We start from the raw sequence: 13,737 nt of genomic DNA, 5'->3' as shown, positions 1-13,737 counted from the left end.
TGTTGGACAGGCCTCGTGGCATGCCCGACCCCTCCCCGCATGGCGAGTCGCGGACCCCTGCTACCCCTGTTCCCCGGACAAGAACCACACCGGCAGCCCGCCGGGTCAACACCCAGCTCTTCCCCGACGGAACCTTGGCTCATGATCATAACATTCTCGGCTGGTCCGGGTCCCTTCCCGAACCATCGTCTCCGGCCCAGCCACCATCTTGGACCCTTCACGACCAGGCCTCGTGGCCTCGGGTCGACCCCAGCCTCAGGCCCAGCCAGGCCCCGACATCGAGGCACCACCATTCACCCGGGGGGTAAAGAGACCACTTGGTGGGTCAATGGGAGAAGGAGTGTCGATGGCTCCCCTCCGCCAGGTTTCGATCGCCCCCAGCCTCCCTGGGTGCTGGCTCCACCCCCCTGCTGGGTGTCTGGACTCCCTCATCCCGGACCCCCCGACCTCCAAGTGCGAGGGTCCGGACATCAAAGGGCGCCATACCTATAACTGGGGTAGCCCCAGAGCAGGAAGGCAGTTGTATCCTGGAGTCGAGAGGCACCGAGACGAACTCATCCTTGGAGGCCTGCTGGCGCTGCTGCGGCTCCTCTTCATGAACCATCTTGAAGGCCTGCTGGCGCTGCCGCAGCTCATCCTCGTCGTGAACCATCTTGAAGGCCTGCTGGCGCTGCCGCGGCTCATCCTCGTAGTGAACCATCTTGAAGGCCTGCTGGAGCTGCCGCGGCTCATCCTCGTCGTGAACCATCTTGAAGGCCTGCTGGCGCTGCCGCGGCTCATCCTCGTCGTGAACCATCTTGAAGGCCTGCTGGCGCTGCCGCGGCTCATCCTCTTCGTGAACCACCTTGAAGGCCTGCTGCCGCTGCCGCGGCCCCTCCTTGCGAACCCTCCAGCTCGGGGATTGTGAGCTCCAAACCCGCTACCCTTGTACCGGACCGGTACTGAGACTGTCCCGCTACCCCCTTCCCCAAAGAGACTAGAATTGACGGGATCCTCATATCCTGGTCCTGCTGTATCGTCAAGTTACCCTCCATAAGAATACCTATAAAAGTGCACGTAACCTATCTTGGTGTGGTGTCCATCTGTGGGGGGGGGGAAGTTGCTCGTCCGTACGATTACAGGAAAGGGCCCTCGCCAGGAGACCTCTCCCCCTTGCTCGGCCGACCCTCCGGGTCCCCGTCTAACAATAATGTTTCTAGGTATGTTATTAGGTAACAATACACCTTTCTGATGTTAAATTGCAAGGTCTGTTAATAGTAAGAAATCTATCTGCATTTCCATTCATTATAGACTGTGTATTGACAGCATAGAAAAATAAAGATTTTTTTTTAAATGTAGCCATTCACAAGATGGAGGGACAGCCATTAGCACGATGTAATTACATCACAAAAATATAAAGCCTAATCATATAGAATTACAGATTTGTAGAGCGCACTATCTCCTGAGAGGGTATCCTGGTTCTGAGCAGGTGTGAGTCTAGGCATACATATTGTCTAGTGGGATACTAAAAAAAACAGGCCTTCAGCTTCTTGCAACATTCAAGAAGTCAGGGGGAGGCTTTTATGTGTAGTGGGAGGTCGTTCCACGCTTTAGGAGCGATGCAGGAGAAGGATTGACCATCTGGCGCCGTATTATACGATGCTACTCATGTCCCTTGTTATCATCAGGCAAACCTTTTCAAATGTGCGCTCAGCGGTAACAAGAAGAGCGCCCAGTATTAGATTGAATGTTCTGGCCCCAGGGGAGCGGCAAACACCTGTTGCCCTGGGGGCAGCACATTCAAGAGAAAGACAGAGTGGCTTTGAAGTAGACGCTCCATGTTTCACTGTGCAGGCGGCAACCCGTCTGCACTAACAGTAATATTGATAAATCCAATGTCAATGTTTATAATGATACACTCACATACAAGAACAAAATCACTTCGCTATTATCAAATTTGCCCAACTTAAACTCTCCATCAACCCTGACTCAGAAATACGTGGTCAGGTAGGCTCTGCAACCTGGGCCAGAGGTTACTAATTGATAGGTGCGGTGGCGCTTAGCCATCAGACAAACTTAGCAAACAGGCAGCTCAGGCCAATCCCCTAGATAAGCACAGCAAACACTACTATCGTCAATCAATCAATCATACTTTTGTAAAGTGCACTACATACCCGTGAGGATCTCAAGGCTCTAGGGGGGGGGAACGATGCTACTGTTCAAAGAGCCAGGTCTTGAGGAGTCTCCTGAAGGTTAGGAGGTCTTCGGTCTGCCGTAGGTGGATGGGGAGGGTGCTCCACATCTTGGCGGCGAGGTGGGAAAATTGATCTGCCACTGGCGGTCACTTTTCGGATGCGGGGGATGGTGGCAAGTTTGCGGTCTGCAGAGCGGAGTTGGCGGGAGGGGTTGTAAGGCTGAGTCGGCTGTTGAGATAAGCCCTTCAATTGTCGTGGAGTGTCTTGTGTGCGTGGGGGAGAAGCTTGAAGGTTATCCTCTTATTGATTGGGAGCCAGTGCAGGTCTCTCAGGTGGGGTGTGATGTGGCTGCAGCGGGGGATGACGAAGATGCGGTGTGCAGAGGCATTCTGGGTGCTTTGGAGTCGTTTCAGGAGTTTGGCCGGGGTTCCTGCGTAGAGTGCTTTGCCATTGTCCAATCTACTGCTGACGAGGGCCTGGATGTCCGTCCTTCTAGATTCAGTAGGGATCCACTTGAAGATCCTGCGAAGCATGCAGAGGGTGTTGAAGCAGGAGGAGGTGACAGCGTTGACCTGCTTCGTCATGGAGAGGGTGAAGTCGAGGATGACCCCTAGGTTGCGTGCGTGGTCGGTGGGTGTAGGGGTGCTCGTAGTGCAGTTGGCTACCTGGAGTCATCACAGGCCGAGGGGGTGGAGCCAAGGATGGGGGCCTCCATCTTGTCTGAGTTCAGCTTCAGTCGGCTGTTTCTCATCCAGTCAGCGATGGCCTTCATTCCTTTGTGGAGTTTGGTTTTAGCGGTGTGGGGGTAATTGGTGAAGGAAAGGATCAGCTCCGTGTCGTCGGCATAAGAGATGATGTTGAGGTTGTGCCATCGGGTGATGTGGGCGAGCAGTGCCATGTAGACATTGCACAACGTTGGGCCGAGGGATGAGCCTTGGGGTACGCCACAGATGATCTTGGTGGCTTTGGAGCAGAAGGGGGGAGGCAGACACTCTGAGTTCAGCCGGAGAGGAAGGAGGTGGTCAAGTCCAGGGCCTTTTCTTGGATTCCGGCATCATGGAGGTGAGCTCTTAGTGTGCAGTGGCAGACCGGGTCGAAGGCGACTGACAGGTCTGGGAGGATAAGGGGCGCGGTTTCTCTGTTGTCGAGCAGGGTCCTTATGTCATCGGTGGCAGCCATGAGGGCAGTTTCGGTGCTGTGGTTGCTGCAGAACCCGGACTGAGTCGGGTCCAGGATGTTGTTCTCTTCGAGAAAGCTGGTCAGTTGTTTGTTGATGGCCTTTTGATGACCTTCACTGGGAATGGGAGCAGGGAAATGGGTCGGACGTTCTTGAGGTCCTTTGGGTCTGCCTTGGGTTTCTTGAGTAAGGCGTTGATCTGTGCGTGCTTCCAGCTCCCTGGGAAGGTCGCTGTCTCGAATGAGATGTTGATGGTTTTCTGGAGGTGGGGTGCGATGGTGGTGCTGGCTTTGTTGAAGATGTGGTGTGGGCAGGGGTCTTCAGGGGATCCAGAGTGGACGGTGTTCATGATCTTGATGGTGTCATTGTCGTTGATGTTGGTCCAGGTGAGCAGGTGGTTGGGGCAGGTGGTGGTCATGGGAGCGGGGATATCGGCAGTTGCCAGAGTGGTGACAGCGCTGAAGCTGTCGTGGATGTCTGCGATATTGCGATGGAAGAAGGTGGCCAGCGAGTCAGAAGAGCTCTTTGCTGTTGTGGGCGTTGTTGTCTAGGCGGTCTTTGAAGGCGGTCCTTTAGGCGGATGTGATGAGATGGTGGTGTCGGCGGGTGGAATTCCTGTGGGCTGTGTAGCTTTCCGGTGCTCGTTTGCCGGTCCATTTTTTTTCTAGTTTTTGGCAGGTTCGCTTGGAGGCCTGGAGGTCTTCGGTGAACCAGCTGGCTCTGTTGCTGGTGTGGGTGTTGGGGGGTTTCTTGAGCGGGGCGAGGGTGTTGGCACAGTCATCGATCCATTGTCTGTGGCTGCGGGCTGCAGCATCGGGGTCTGTCGGGTCTGCGGGTGGATTCTAGGCAATGGCGGTGGTTAGCTGGTGACCTTGTTCCAGCTGCGGCGAGGCATCTGCTGGGTGCGGTGGTGTGTGGTGGGTTTCCAGAAGGTGAAGCGGATGCAGCGCTGGTCGGTCCAGTGGAGTTCGGTGGTGCGATGGAAGAAGACGTGGGAGCTTGCTGAGAAGATGGGGTCAAGCGTGTGGTGGGTGATGTGATGAGTCTGAGGTTGGCAAGGTTGTCGATCTGGGTAGAGGAGTTGGGGTTGTTGTTGTTCTCGAGGTGGAAGTTCAAGCAACCGAGAAGGATGTAGTCTGTGGAGGTGAGGGCATGTGTGATGATGAAGCCGGCGATGGAGTCGCTGAACTGCGGTCAGGGTCTGGGTGGTCTGTAGACGAGTGTCCTTCTGAGGGTGGTGTTGGGATCGGTGTGGTTATGGAAGTGCAGGTGTTCGACAGTGCTCAGGCTGTCGGCGGTGTCTGTCGAGATTTAGAGAGTGTTTCTGTGGACGATGACAATTCCTCTTCCTACTCCGTTGGTGCGATCTTTGCAGGTGATCTTGTAGCCTTCTGGGATGACAATGGTGATGTCGGGTGCAGAGGACGGGTTCAGCCAGGTTTCCATCAGGAAGGCGACATCTGGGGCGGTGGTGTCGAGTAGGTCCCAGAGTTTGACAGCGTGTTTGCGGGCGGAGCGGGTGTTGAGCAGGATGCATCTGAGGATGTTGGGATCTTTGGTAGGCGGGCTGACCGGCCGGATGCTGGTGAAGCTGCAGTTACGACAGGAAAATGGTCCTTGGGTGCGCTTCGGGGTGGCCAGGCAGCAGGGGCGTGATCGTCCGGCATTGAGTACGCGGAGGGTGCTGGAGTCGTAGCGGAGACGGGTGTTGTGGTGCTTGCGGGGGCCAGGTGTCCTGGAGCTGGGCGCAGTCCAGGTGCCGACGGGCGCAGACGGGCTTGCCTTAGCCTGCTGCGTAGCCTCCATAAGAGGGATAGTAGGAGGGAGGAGCAGCTGGGAGGTGGGAGCAGGGCTGCGAATGGGAATATATTTTTCTATGAAAATAAATAAGAGAATAAACATTTGAAAAAAATGTAGCTGTTCTGTGGGCGCTTTCTATTTATTATTGGAATTTTTTGGTCCTTTATATCATTGGGAACTCCCCTTTTCATGTTGTTCCATACACCTCCACAGGCAAGAACTGCATTCTTTATAAAGACTAATTCAGATTGATTGTACTTTGAGACAGTCCTCCAACCTGCTTCTGTAACTGTATTCTCAGTCAAAGTGTTTAATTAAACCAGCTGTTCCTGTTTTACCAAATGCCTCTTGTCTTTTGTTTTTTTCAGAGCAAATTCCTATTCAAGCAACATTTTTACGAAGGGTGAGAGATCTCCTTGCAGGTGGGTGCAATAAGTGATTGCGCCCGCCTGCAAGGATATGCCTATGGGGTCCATAGGACACCCTTGACCCCCTTCAGAGGGCTGCCATGAGGGGGCTTACTGATCTTTTAGGTGGTGCAATGTCAGCACGTCCCCTTATAGCTTATTTACCTTTGCACCATGTCTATTATACCACATGTGTGCAGAGTCAAAGATATTCCCTTATTTGCATGGGGCCGGCCCCCATACAAAAGAGGAAACAGCCGCTGAGGATAGAGCTGGTGCCTATTTGTGCCCCATCCCTATCTGTATTACAGGCGGGGCTACACAAGTGTCTGACGCTCCTTCTATAATACCAGAGTGGCTCAGAGGTAGGCAAATCGGGCGCAAACGCCAGTTGCGTCCCTGGGGCACTTGGTATAATACAGCTCTTGTACTGTTTTTCTATATGCATGGGATGTGTACAAGTAGGAGTAAGGATGAGCAGAGGTTTCTCAAAGGTTTGTAAAGCTGATGCAATTTTTGAGGTATGCTGGACTAGTGCTTTGAAAGTATGGGTGAGGACCTTGAACTTTTTTCATTTGTGAATGGGAGCTAGTGGTGCTCCTTCAGGTGTGGTGTGGTGTGATGTCTGCGCAGCATGGGAGATTGCGAGTGAGTGAGTGGAGAAAAGCACAATGATGAGAATATTCTGTATTCACCATCAGTAAAATTTGAAGACTTACAGAACTACCTAAATTACGATCTATGGAGGTCTAATGTGTGTATTTTCCACCTACTCATTAAATCGCAGGCAAGATTAACAGAGTCCAAAGATGGTTGGCCAACCCCAGGCAGTTTGCTCGCAATGGTACACAGAAAAAAAGTGAAATCCTTTCAATTGGGAAATAATTAAATGAAAGGAAGGTCTGATCCCCACATACAAAATGCATGGTGCTTTACAAACAAACTGACAATAATTTAGTAGATGTTATTTTTATCTTCCTAGTATGTTGTACTGCTGAATTTGTGTATTTTAGTTCTCCTGGTGCTAGAGCAGTGTATACAACTCTAAAATAAAATAAAACATTAAAATTGTCCATATTTTTTGCTTTGCAGATCCTGGAAACTATGAAACTAAAGACAAAGAGCTGAGAATTATACTCACTGGAAGTGCAGGAGCTGGAAAAAGTGCCACCGGAAACTCCATCCTTGGTGGGAAGCCTTTTTTGTCCAGGGCTTCTCAGAATCAAATGACCCTAAAGTGTGACACAAAGACCGGGAATCAGGATGGAAGGAGCCTTGTAGTAGTCGATACTCCTGGGTTCTTCAACAGTAATGTACCTGAAGAAGAAGTGAGGAGCGATATGAGAGAGTGTCTGAAGCTCTGTCATCCAGGACCACATGCCATAGTCCTGGTCCTCCAGGTGGGGCAGTTCAGCCAAGAGGAACAGCAGTCTGTCGAAAGGATTCAAAGCCTGTTTGGAAGGAGAGCGCTGAAGCACATGGTCATCGTGTTCACCCGAAAAGAGGACCTAGAAGATAGATCAATCCATCAGTTTGTGGATGAAGCTGAGCCACATCTCATGAAGCTTATTAAAAAATGTGGGAATCGCTACTGTGCATTTAACAACAAGGCGACTGGCGATGAAAACACCCAGCAGGTGATGGAGTTGATCAACATAATCGATCGTATGGAGGTCGAGAATGGGGGGCATTTTAATCCTGGTGAATCTTATACCGGTAAATACCGATGGATCAAGCGTGCAGCTATAGGAGGGATGGTTGCGTTGATAGTTGGGCTGATAGTGACAGCAGTTAAACACTTGCCAAGTGAATACATGGTTGTGATATCAGATGCTGTAGGAGGGTGGTGCAAAAAACTGTATAAACAATCTCTAATCAATGATTAGCAGTAGAAATGCTTGAACCAGTACTTTGTGTGATTTGATACATGCCATCGAAGCTTGTGTTGCCCCTGCAGTGCACGGGGCCCGACATCTAGGGGGCCACCATCACACAATCATAAAACCTTCTTCATCTCAAAGGCTACCAGCTTGTGTGAAATACTGAAGGCCACATATACTGGAGCCAGCCGTCATTCCTCATGAGGAACTACCAACATGTACATAGATGGAGTGGATATGAGTTGCTAGTCTTGTTATATGTTCGCGTTGCACTACCTCTCTCACTCCCCTAACCAGGAGCGCAAGCTAAGGCGCCCCCCCCCCCCATGTGCCACGCAGTGCTTCTTAACGCCACTACTACTGCACCTGTGTAAGAGATGCATGTTGTACAATCACATAATCACATGCTAAAGCAAATTGCTGGTTTTGAGAAATTTATAGAAGTAAATACTTGATTTAAAGGTAAACTGCTGCTTCTTGTCGACGGCTTTTCTTTTCCCAGTGTAAAGACAGATGTTTCCAGTTACAGACATACTAGAAAAAAGGCAAGTTTCAAGCTCCACAAATCATGATTTGACCATTGGAACTCCATAGGACTATTACCAGTGATGCTTCAGGTCGAGGAGAAGAAGATTTCAACTTGTGACTAGGACTGGGGTTCAAGGTCTGCTAGTCTCCCAAATCACTTGTTTTGCAGCCTGAGGCACCAGTGACTGCCTGCTTGCCAAGACCAGTGTGCCCCGTGAGGAAGAGGAGAGCACTTGGAGGTAGGATGGTCCATCCTGGGGAGCAGATACTTATAGGGAGGTGTGAGGAAGCAGCTGCTGCACCTGTTGTAGCAGGTTCTGATTATCAAAAAGAAGATTGGTGAGGCTTGGCAGTCAGGAACAGTTTACTTTTAACTAAACAATGACTGGGAATACTAGCCACATCTCTTACAGTTGCCGCTGGAATTCAATTTGCAATTGGTACACGGCACGCTTTATATTGCACAGCGGGTCCAATAGAGTGAAGCTCAGCCTGTAGTGTAGTTCCTATATTCTCAATAGGCTCTGCGCATTGGAATAATATATCCTATATATTTGACGTAGGACTGAGGTCAACTAGGTCTCTATCAAATATACAAAACTTAATAGCTTGTGCCAGCTAACTCAGAGGTCACTAGAAACTTTATAGAATACACAAGAAGGGATTAGTTGATGACAACCGCATAAACATGACAACTTTGTTTCCCAAGAATAAAAATATATCTCTCAGAGTCGCAGAAACAATAGATAAGTATTTCACTCAGTCAATCGTGCATGCTTCGGTCCTACAGAGTTGCAGAAAAATAGAGAGACAGGCATTTTCAATAAAAGGTTTATTGAACAGTACTCTTTCTCATGCTAGAGAAGTGAATTGCTACAATTGTTAGGCAGACTGCAAAGTATAATGCGTACAGCGAGAATAGTATTATAAAATAACACTGTAAGAGTATTGTATGGTTTCTAAGACATATAAAAATACATACATAAATAACCAGGCTAAAATACTCAACTGGTGCTTCTAAAATACACCTACCACAATGTATCTAGCTTAAGTCTAGTACGCAGGAAGTAGTAAGTATTGTGTAGCATAGGTTTTAGTTTTCTTCGCCAAGAATCTACCAAAAATTTCTCTAGGTTCTAATCAGCTCCATACCCTGTTTAGAATGAAGGAGGTCTGGTATCTCAGTCTCTGGACTTGATTTCCCAAAACCCCGCAAGGGGGCCCAGAAACACTGGAGCTGGATTCTCAGCAGGAGAAGGGGGGCTTCCTGATCAGTGCGTCAGCTGGAGAGTCGGCTTCCTTGGGTACTTGCTGTAGCAAGCTGCGTCGGGCAAGTAGATAGTCGAACTGCTCCGAACCACCGTAGTTTGCTATAGCAAGTGAAGGTATATTTATACCTTGAAGGTGTTTAGAAAAGCCATAGTTTGACGTATTTCGGGCATAAGAACTACATAATGAACCCCTGTGGAATAGTTGTTCATTGTAAAGTAACTGAGTTCTTGGAGAAATCAATATTCAAGCCAGGGGAAGTTCCCTGACTGCTTAAGCCGGTTTTCCAAGAAATCGTTTTGACGTTTGGTACGGGTGGAAGTAGCCTTGCCTGTATTTGGGTAGCACGGGCTATGCCTAAATAAAGGCTTGATTTCTATGCCTATATAAGGGCAATGTGAATTGTACCTATATAAGGGCATGAATCGGGAAAATTCACTCGGAGCCTAAAACGCCACACAACAATCCCCCATGGACAGAAAATAATTGTCCAGTGGATCATAAATTGCATGTTTAGATGATTGATCCCACTTTGATAGAAGGGGCAATAAATACCATCTGGAGGTCACCTTCTTAGGTGGTCCAGTGTGCCGGGTGTGTCGTGTATTATCTATGGTGATGCTTACTACGGGGCATTGTTCCGATTTTATCTGATGAATGCAACTGACTGATTACTCTGGCAATGTGTCCTTGGGCTGAATGCAGGCCCTCTGCTGTGCATTTATATGTGTTTGTGAGAGTGTGTATCTAACTCATTTATTTAGATATTACGGGGCTGATTTACATACCCCTACGCCACCAGTACGTCACTTTTCGTGACTTACTGGTGGCGCAGGGGGCTCCTCCATATTTACAATGACAGGAAAAGCCACATTGCATGACTTTTTCTCTCCTTGTAAATACGGCCCCTTCACACACAGCACCATGCGTTGAAGGGGCATTCGATGGGTGTTGCTTTGGGTGTTCCCACACAACACCCATGTAACAAGACACATCTCCAGATTTCCGAGAAATCGTAAATCTGGAGATGCGTCTGAATTCTACGCCACCCTAGAGGATGCGTAGGGAGGCGCAACAAGGAGAAATGTTTTCATTTCTCCTCGTTTTTTCCTCTTTCAATGCGTGCTGCATTCTACAGCACACATTGAAAGAGGAAAAAGCCTTTAGTGATTGTTTTTATGCAGGAAGGTGCGCCTTCCTGCACAAAAACAATCTCCCCATGGCACAGGCATCCTTGCACCATGGTGCAAGGGTGCCCTCACTTGGCTGCTGTTTGTGCGCCAGCGCAGGGAAGAGCACAGGAATGCAACATATTCTTGTAAATATGTTGCATTCATGTGCTCTGAAAGTGCTGCAGTGTGGCGCAGCCAAAGGGCTTGGGGTGCCGTGCAGCAGCACTTTCGTGTAGATCTGCCCCTACATCTAGGAACCCTATGTGATTTATAGCTGCAATCTTCCAGGAGTGTTTGAGGTTTGTTCCATATCTCATGTTTCCATCCATTAAGTGCTAGAGGTGAACAGAGGGCAGCTATGTTATGCTGATCTGGTAAAGATCAGTCAGAAACTGCAACTAGTGTTTTACGGTGAATTTGGATGTTCTATGGTGTGCTGAACTACTAAGAGTAGAGGATGGACGGAATGTTGCACAATGTCAAAACATTCACCCCAGTCACAGATCTGGGTTTAATCCATTGTTATTTTGTTCACCAAGCCACCTCAGTTCAGACTTGGCCATTTGCAAATCAGTCTTGGCCCTGTGCCTCATGGGAACACTCCAGCCCGAACTGCCAAGCCATGTCTTTCCTGGGCCGGAATCAAGCCAGTGTCGTAGTGAGCACGGGGCCCATAAGAGTGGCCCCTTTCTATAAATGGATCCGAGACCAACAAATCGATAGGGCTGTAGCCCATAAGCAGACTCAAGTGAGCAACCCCAGATGCCAGTGGGGGGTCACAGTGCTCTCAACCTTAACTGCACTGATCAAGCTGTGTGCAGGTTAATATTGGTAGTCCTATATGGCTGATGTGGCATCATGAAGAATGCATTACTGTATTATATGAAGATAACAAGGCCCAAATTGGATGGGGGGGACAGGGGGAAGTCACTGAATCATTTCCGGTGGAACGTGGTGTTAGACAGGGCTGTGTGATGGCCCCTACGTTGTTCACACTATATATTAATGGAATAGCTGAATGCATGAACAAAAACTCTAACGATGCCCCCATATTAGCAGTTGATAAGGTGTCCATCCTGATGTTTGCCAATGACAGGCTGATTCTCTCCAAGACCCCGAGTGGACTTAAGAAAGCTCTTAAAATTTTGGAGGATTTCTGCTGTGAGAGGGGATTGGAGGTCAACGTGTCTAAGACAAAGCTAATGGCATTTAATGCACGAAAGGCAAACACAAGAGGTTTTGAAATGAAGGAGGGCCCCCTAGAATTTGTCAATGAGTTTACCTATTTGGGCGTTAACTTCCAAGGCAGTATGAAGTGGGACCGGCAAATCGATCTAGCCTCACTCAAGCTCAGACAGATATCTGGTGCTCTTTGTCAGGAGCATAACCGTTCCACATCAAAGCCCATCAGCCCCGCCCTTGAAATCTATAATCTGAAAGCCGTTAGTTCAGCATTGTATGGTTCAGAGGTATGGGGCTGCGAGAAACTTGTTGCCCTTACCTCGACAGAGAATAGGTTTCTAAGAAATATAACCAGACTTCCTCAGAGCTCCCCAATGTGTCCATTATTACTACATCTAGGCAAAAAACCCATTGCAGCCATAGCCAAATTGCGCCCCCTCCTGTATTCGAGGAGACTGTGGACTACTCCAGTACTTGTTGGCTATCCCCAGGGTTTCTTAGACATTAATAAATCAGACATATTGCATCAATGCTCGACAACGGGGAAACAGCGGCCCTCATCCTCCTGGACGTCTCCGCAGCGTTCGACACTGTCTGCCACCGCACCCTAGTACAGCGCCTCAGCAACATCGGAATCCAAGAGAAGGCACTGGAGTGGATCATCTCGTTCCTCGCCGGAAGAACCCAGAGAGTCCGCCTCCCCCCGTTCAGATCTGAGGCCACCAAAGTCATCTGCGGAGTACCACAGGGATCTTCGCTCAGCCCCACCCTCATCAACGACTACATGAGCCCCCTCGCAGCCATCGCACGCCAACACAACCTCAACATCATCTCCTATGCCGACGACACCCAGCTGATCCTCTCCCTCACCAACGACCCGGCCACCACCAGAACCAGCCTACACGAAGGGATGAAAGACGTCGCCGAGTGGATGTAGAACAGCCGCCTGAAACTGAACTCAGACATGATGGAAGTCCTCATCCTGGGATCATCGCCCTCCGCCTGGGACGACTCCTGGTGGCCCCCTGCCCTGGGCCCACTCCCAAGCCAACGGACTGCGCACGTAACCTGGGCTTCATCCTGGACTCTACCCTCTCGATGACCATGCAAGTCAACGCCGTCTCATCATCGTGCTTCAACACCCTACGCATGCTCGAAAGATCTTCCAATGGATCCCCACCGAAACCAGGAAGACAGTCACCCAGGCACTCGTCACCAGCCGACTGGACTACGGAAACACCCTCTACGCCGGTACCACAGCCAAACTTCAGAAAAGACTCCAACGCATCCAGAACGCCTCCGCACGACTCGTCCTGGATGTCCCCCGACACAGCCACATCTCCGGCAACTGAGAGACCTGCACTGGCTCCCCGTCAGCAAAAGGATCACGTTCAGACTCCTGACCCACGCACACAAGGCTCCCCACGACTTGGGCCCCAAGTACCTCAACAACCGCCTGACCTTCTACACACCCACCTGCCAGCTACAGTCGACCAGCCTCGCCCTCGCCGCCATCCACGCATCCGCTGAGCCACCACCGGAGGAAGATCCTTCTCCTACCTGGCAGCCAATACTTGGAACTCCCTCCCCGCCCACCTTCGGCTAACCCAGGACCACCTCTCCTTCAGGAAGCAACTCAAGACCTGGCTTTTCGAGTAGTAACGGACCCCTCTCCCCCAGTGCCTTGAGACCCTTCCGGGTGAGTAGCGCGCTATACAAATGTCTTGATTGATTGATTGATTGATTAAAATCAAATGGCTCAGGGCAGTCCGAAATCTTTTAGGGGAGCTAGGATTGACAGCATTGTGGACCGACCCTGCAAATTCTACTTTTCCATCTAAATCTCTGCTGAAGGCTAAGTATTGGGAACCGTTTGCATTGAATATTGTCAGACAACAAACGTCTTCCTCCCTTTCGGGATGCTTTTTGGATTATAAATTTGTCCCCAGGCTGGAATTATACTGGGATGCAATCCAGAAACCTATGGATCGTAAATTGTATTTTCATTTCAGGGTGGGGTCTGTACCAGTAAGATCTTTCACCGTGAAATGGTCATCACACTCGTCAGCTGGGTGCCCAGGATGCACTGCCGAAACCGAGACCACGGCGTATATTCTTTGGGTTTGTGATATCAATGCTGCCCCACGT

At 49.9% G+C, this 13,737-nt stretch overlaps 1 protein-coding gene across 1 annotated transcript in view; it reads left to right on the top strand.

Annotated features, from left to right (window-relative positions):
* LOC147725255 (GTPase IMAP family member 4-like) overlaps nt 1-7,905 on the top strand; it is a 68,137-nt gene extending 60,232 nt beyond the window's left edge. Inside the window, exon 3 of the mRNA XM_086967151.1 lies at nt 6,651-7,905. Coding sequence (XP_086823277.1) covers nt 6,651-7,444 — 794 coding nt within the window. The 3' untranslated portion in view covers nt 7,445-7,905. The remainder of the gene's footprint in view (nt 1-6,650) is intronic.
* Nucleotides 7,906-13,737: the final 5,832 nt, after the last annotated feature.

This window comes from Lissotriton vulgaris, chromosome 4_1 (genome assembly GCF_964263255.1).
Source record: "Lissotriton vulgaris chromosome 4_1, aLisVul1.2, whole genome shotgun sequence".
Classification (NCBI taxonomy): Eukaryota; Metazoa; Chordata; class Amphibia; order Caudata; family Salamandridae; genus Lissotriton; species Lissotriton vulgaris.
The sequence above is the reverse complement of the archived record's forward strand: the minus strand, read 5'-3'. Positions and strand labels throughout refer to the sequence as shown.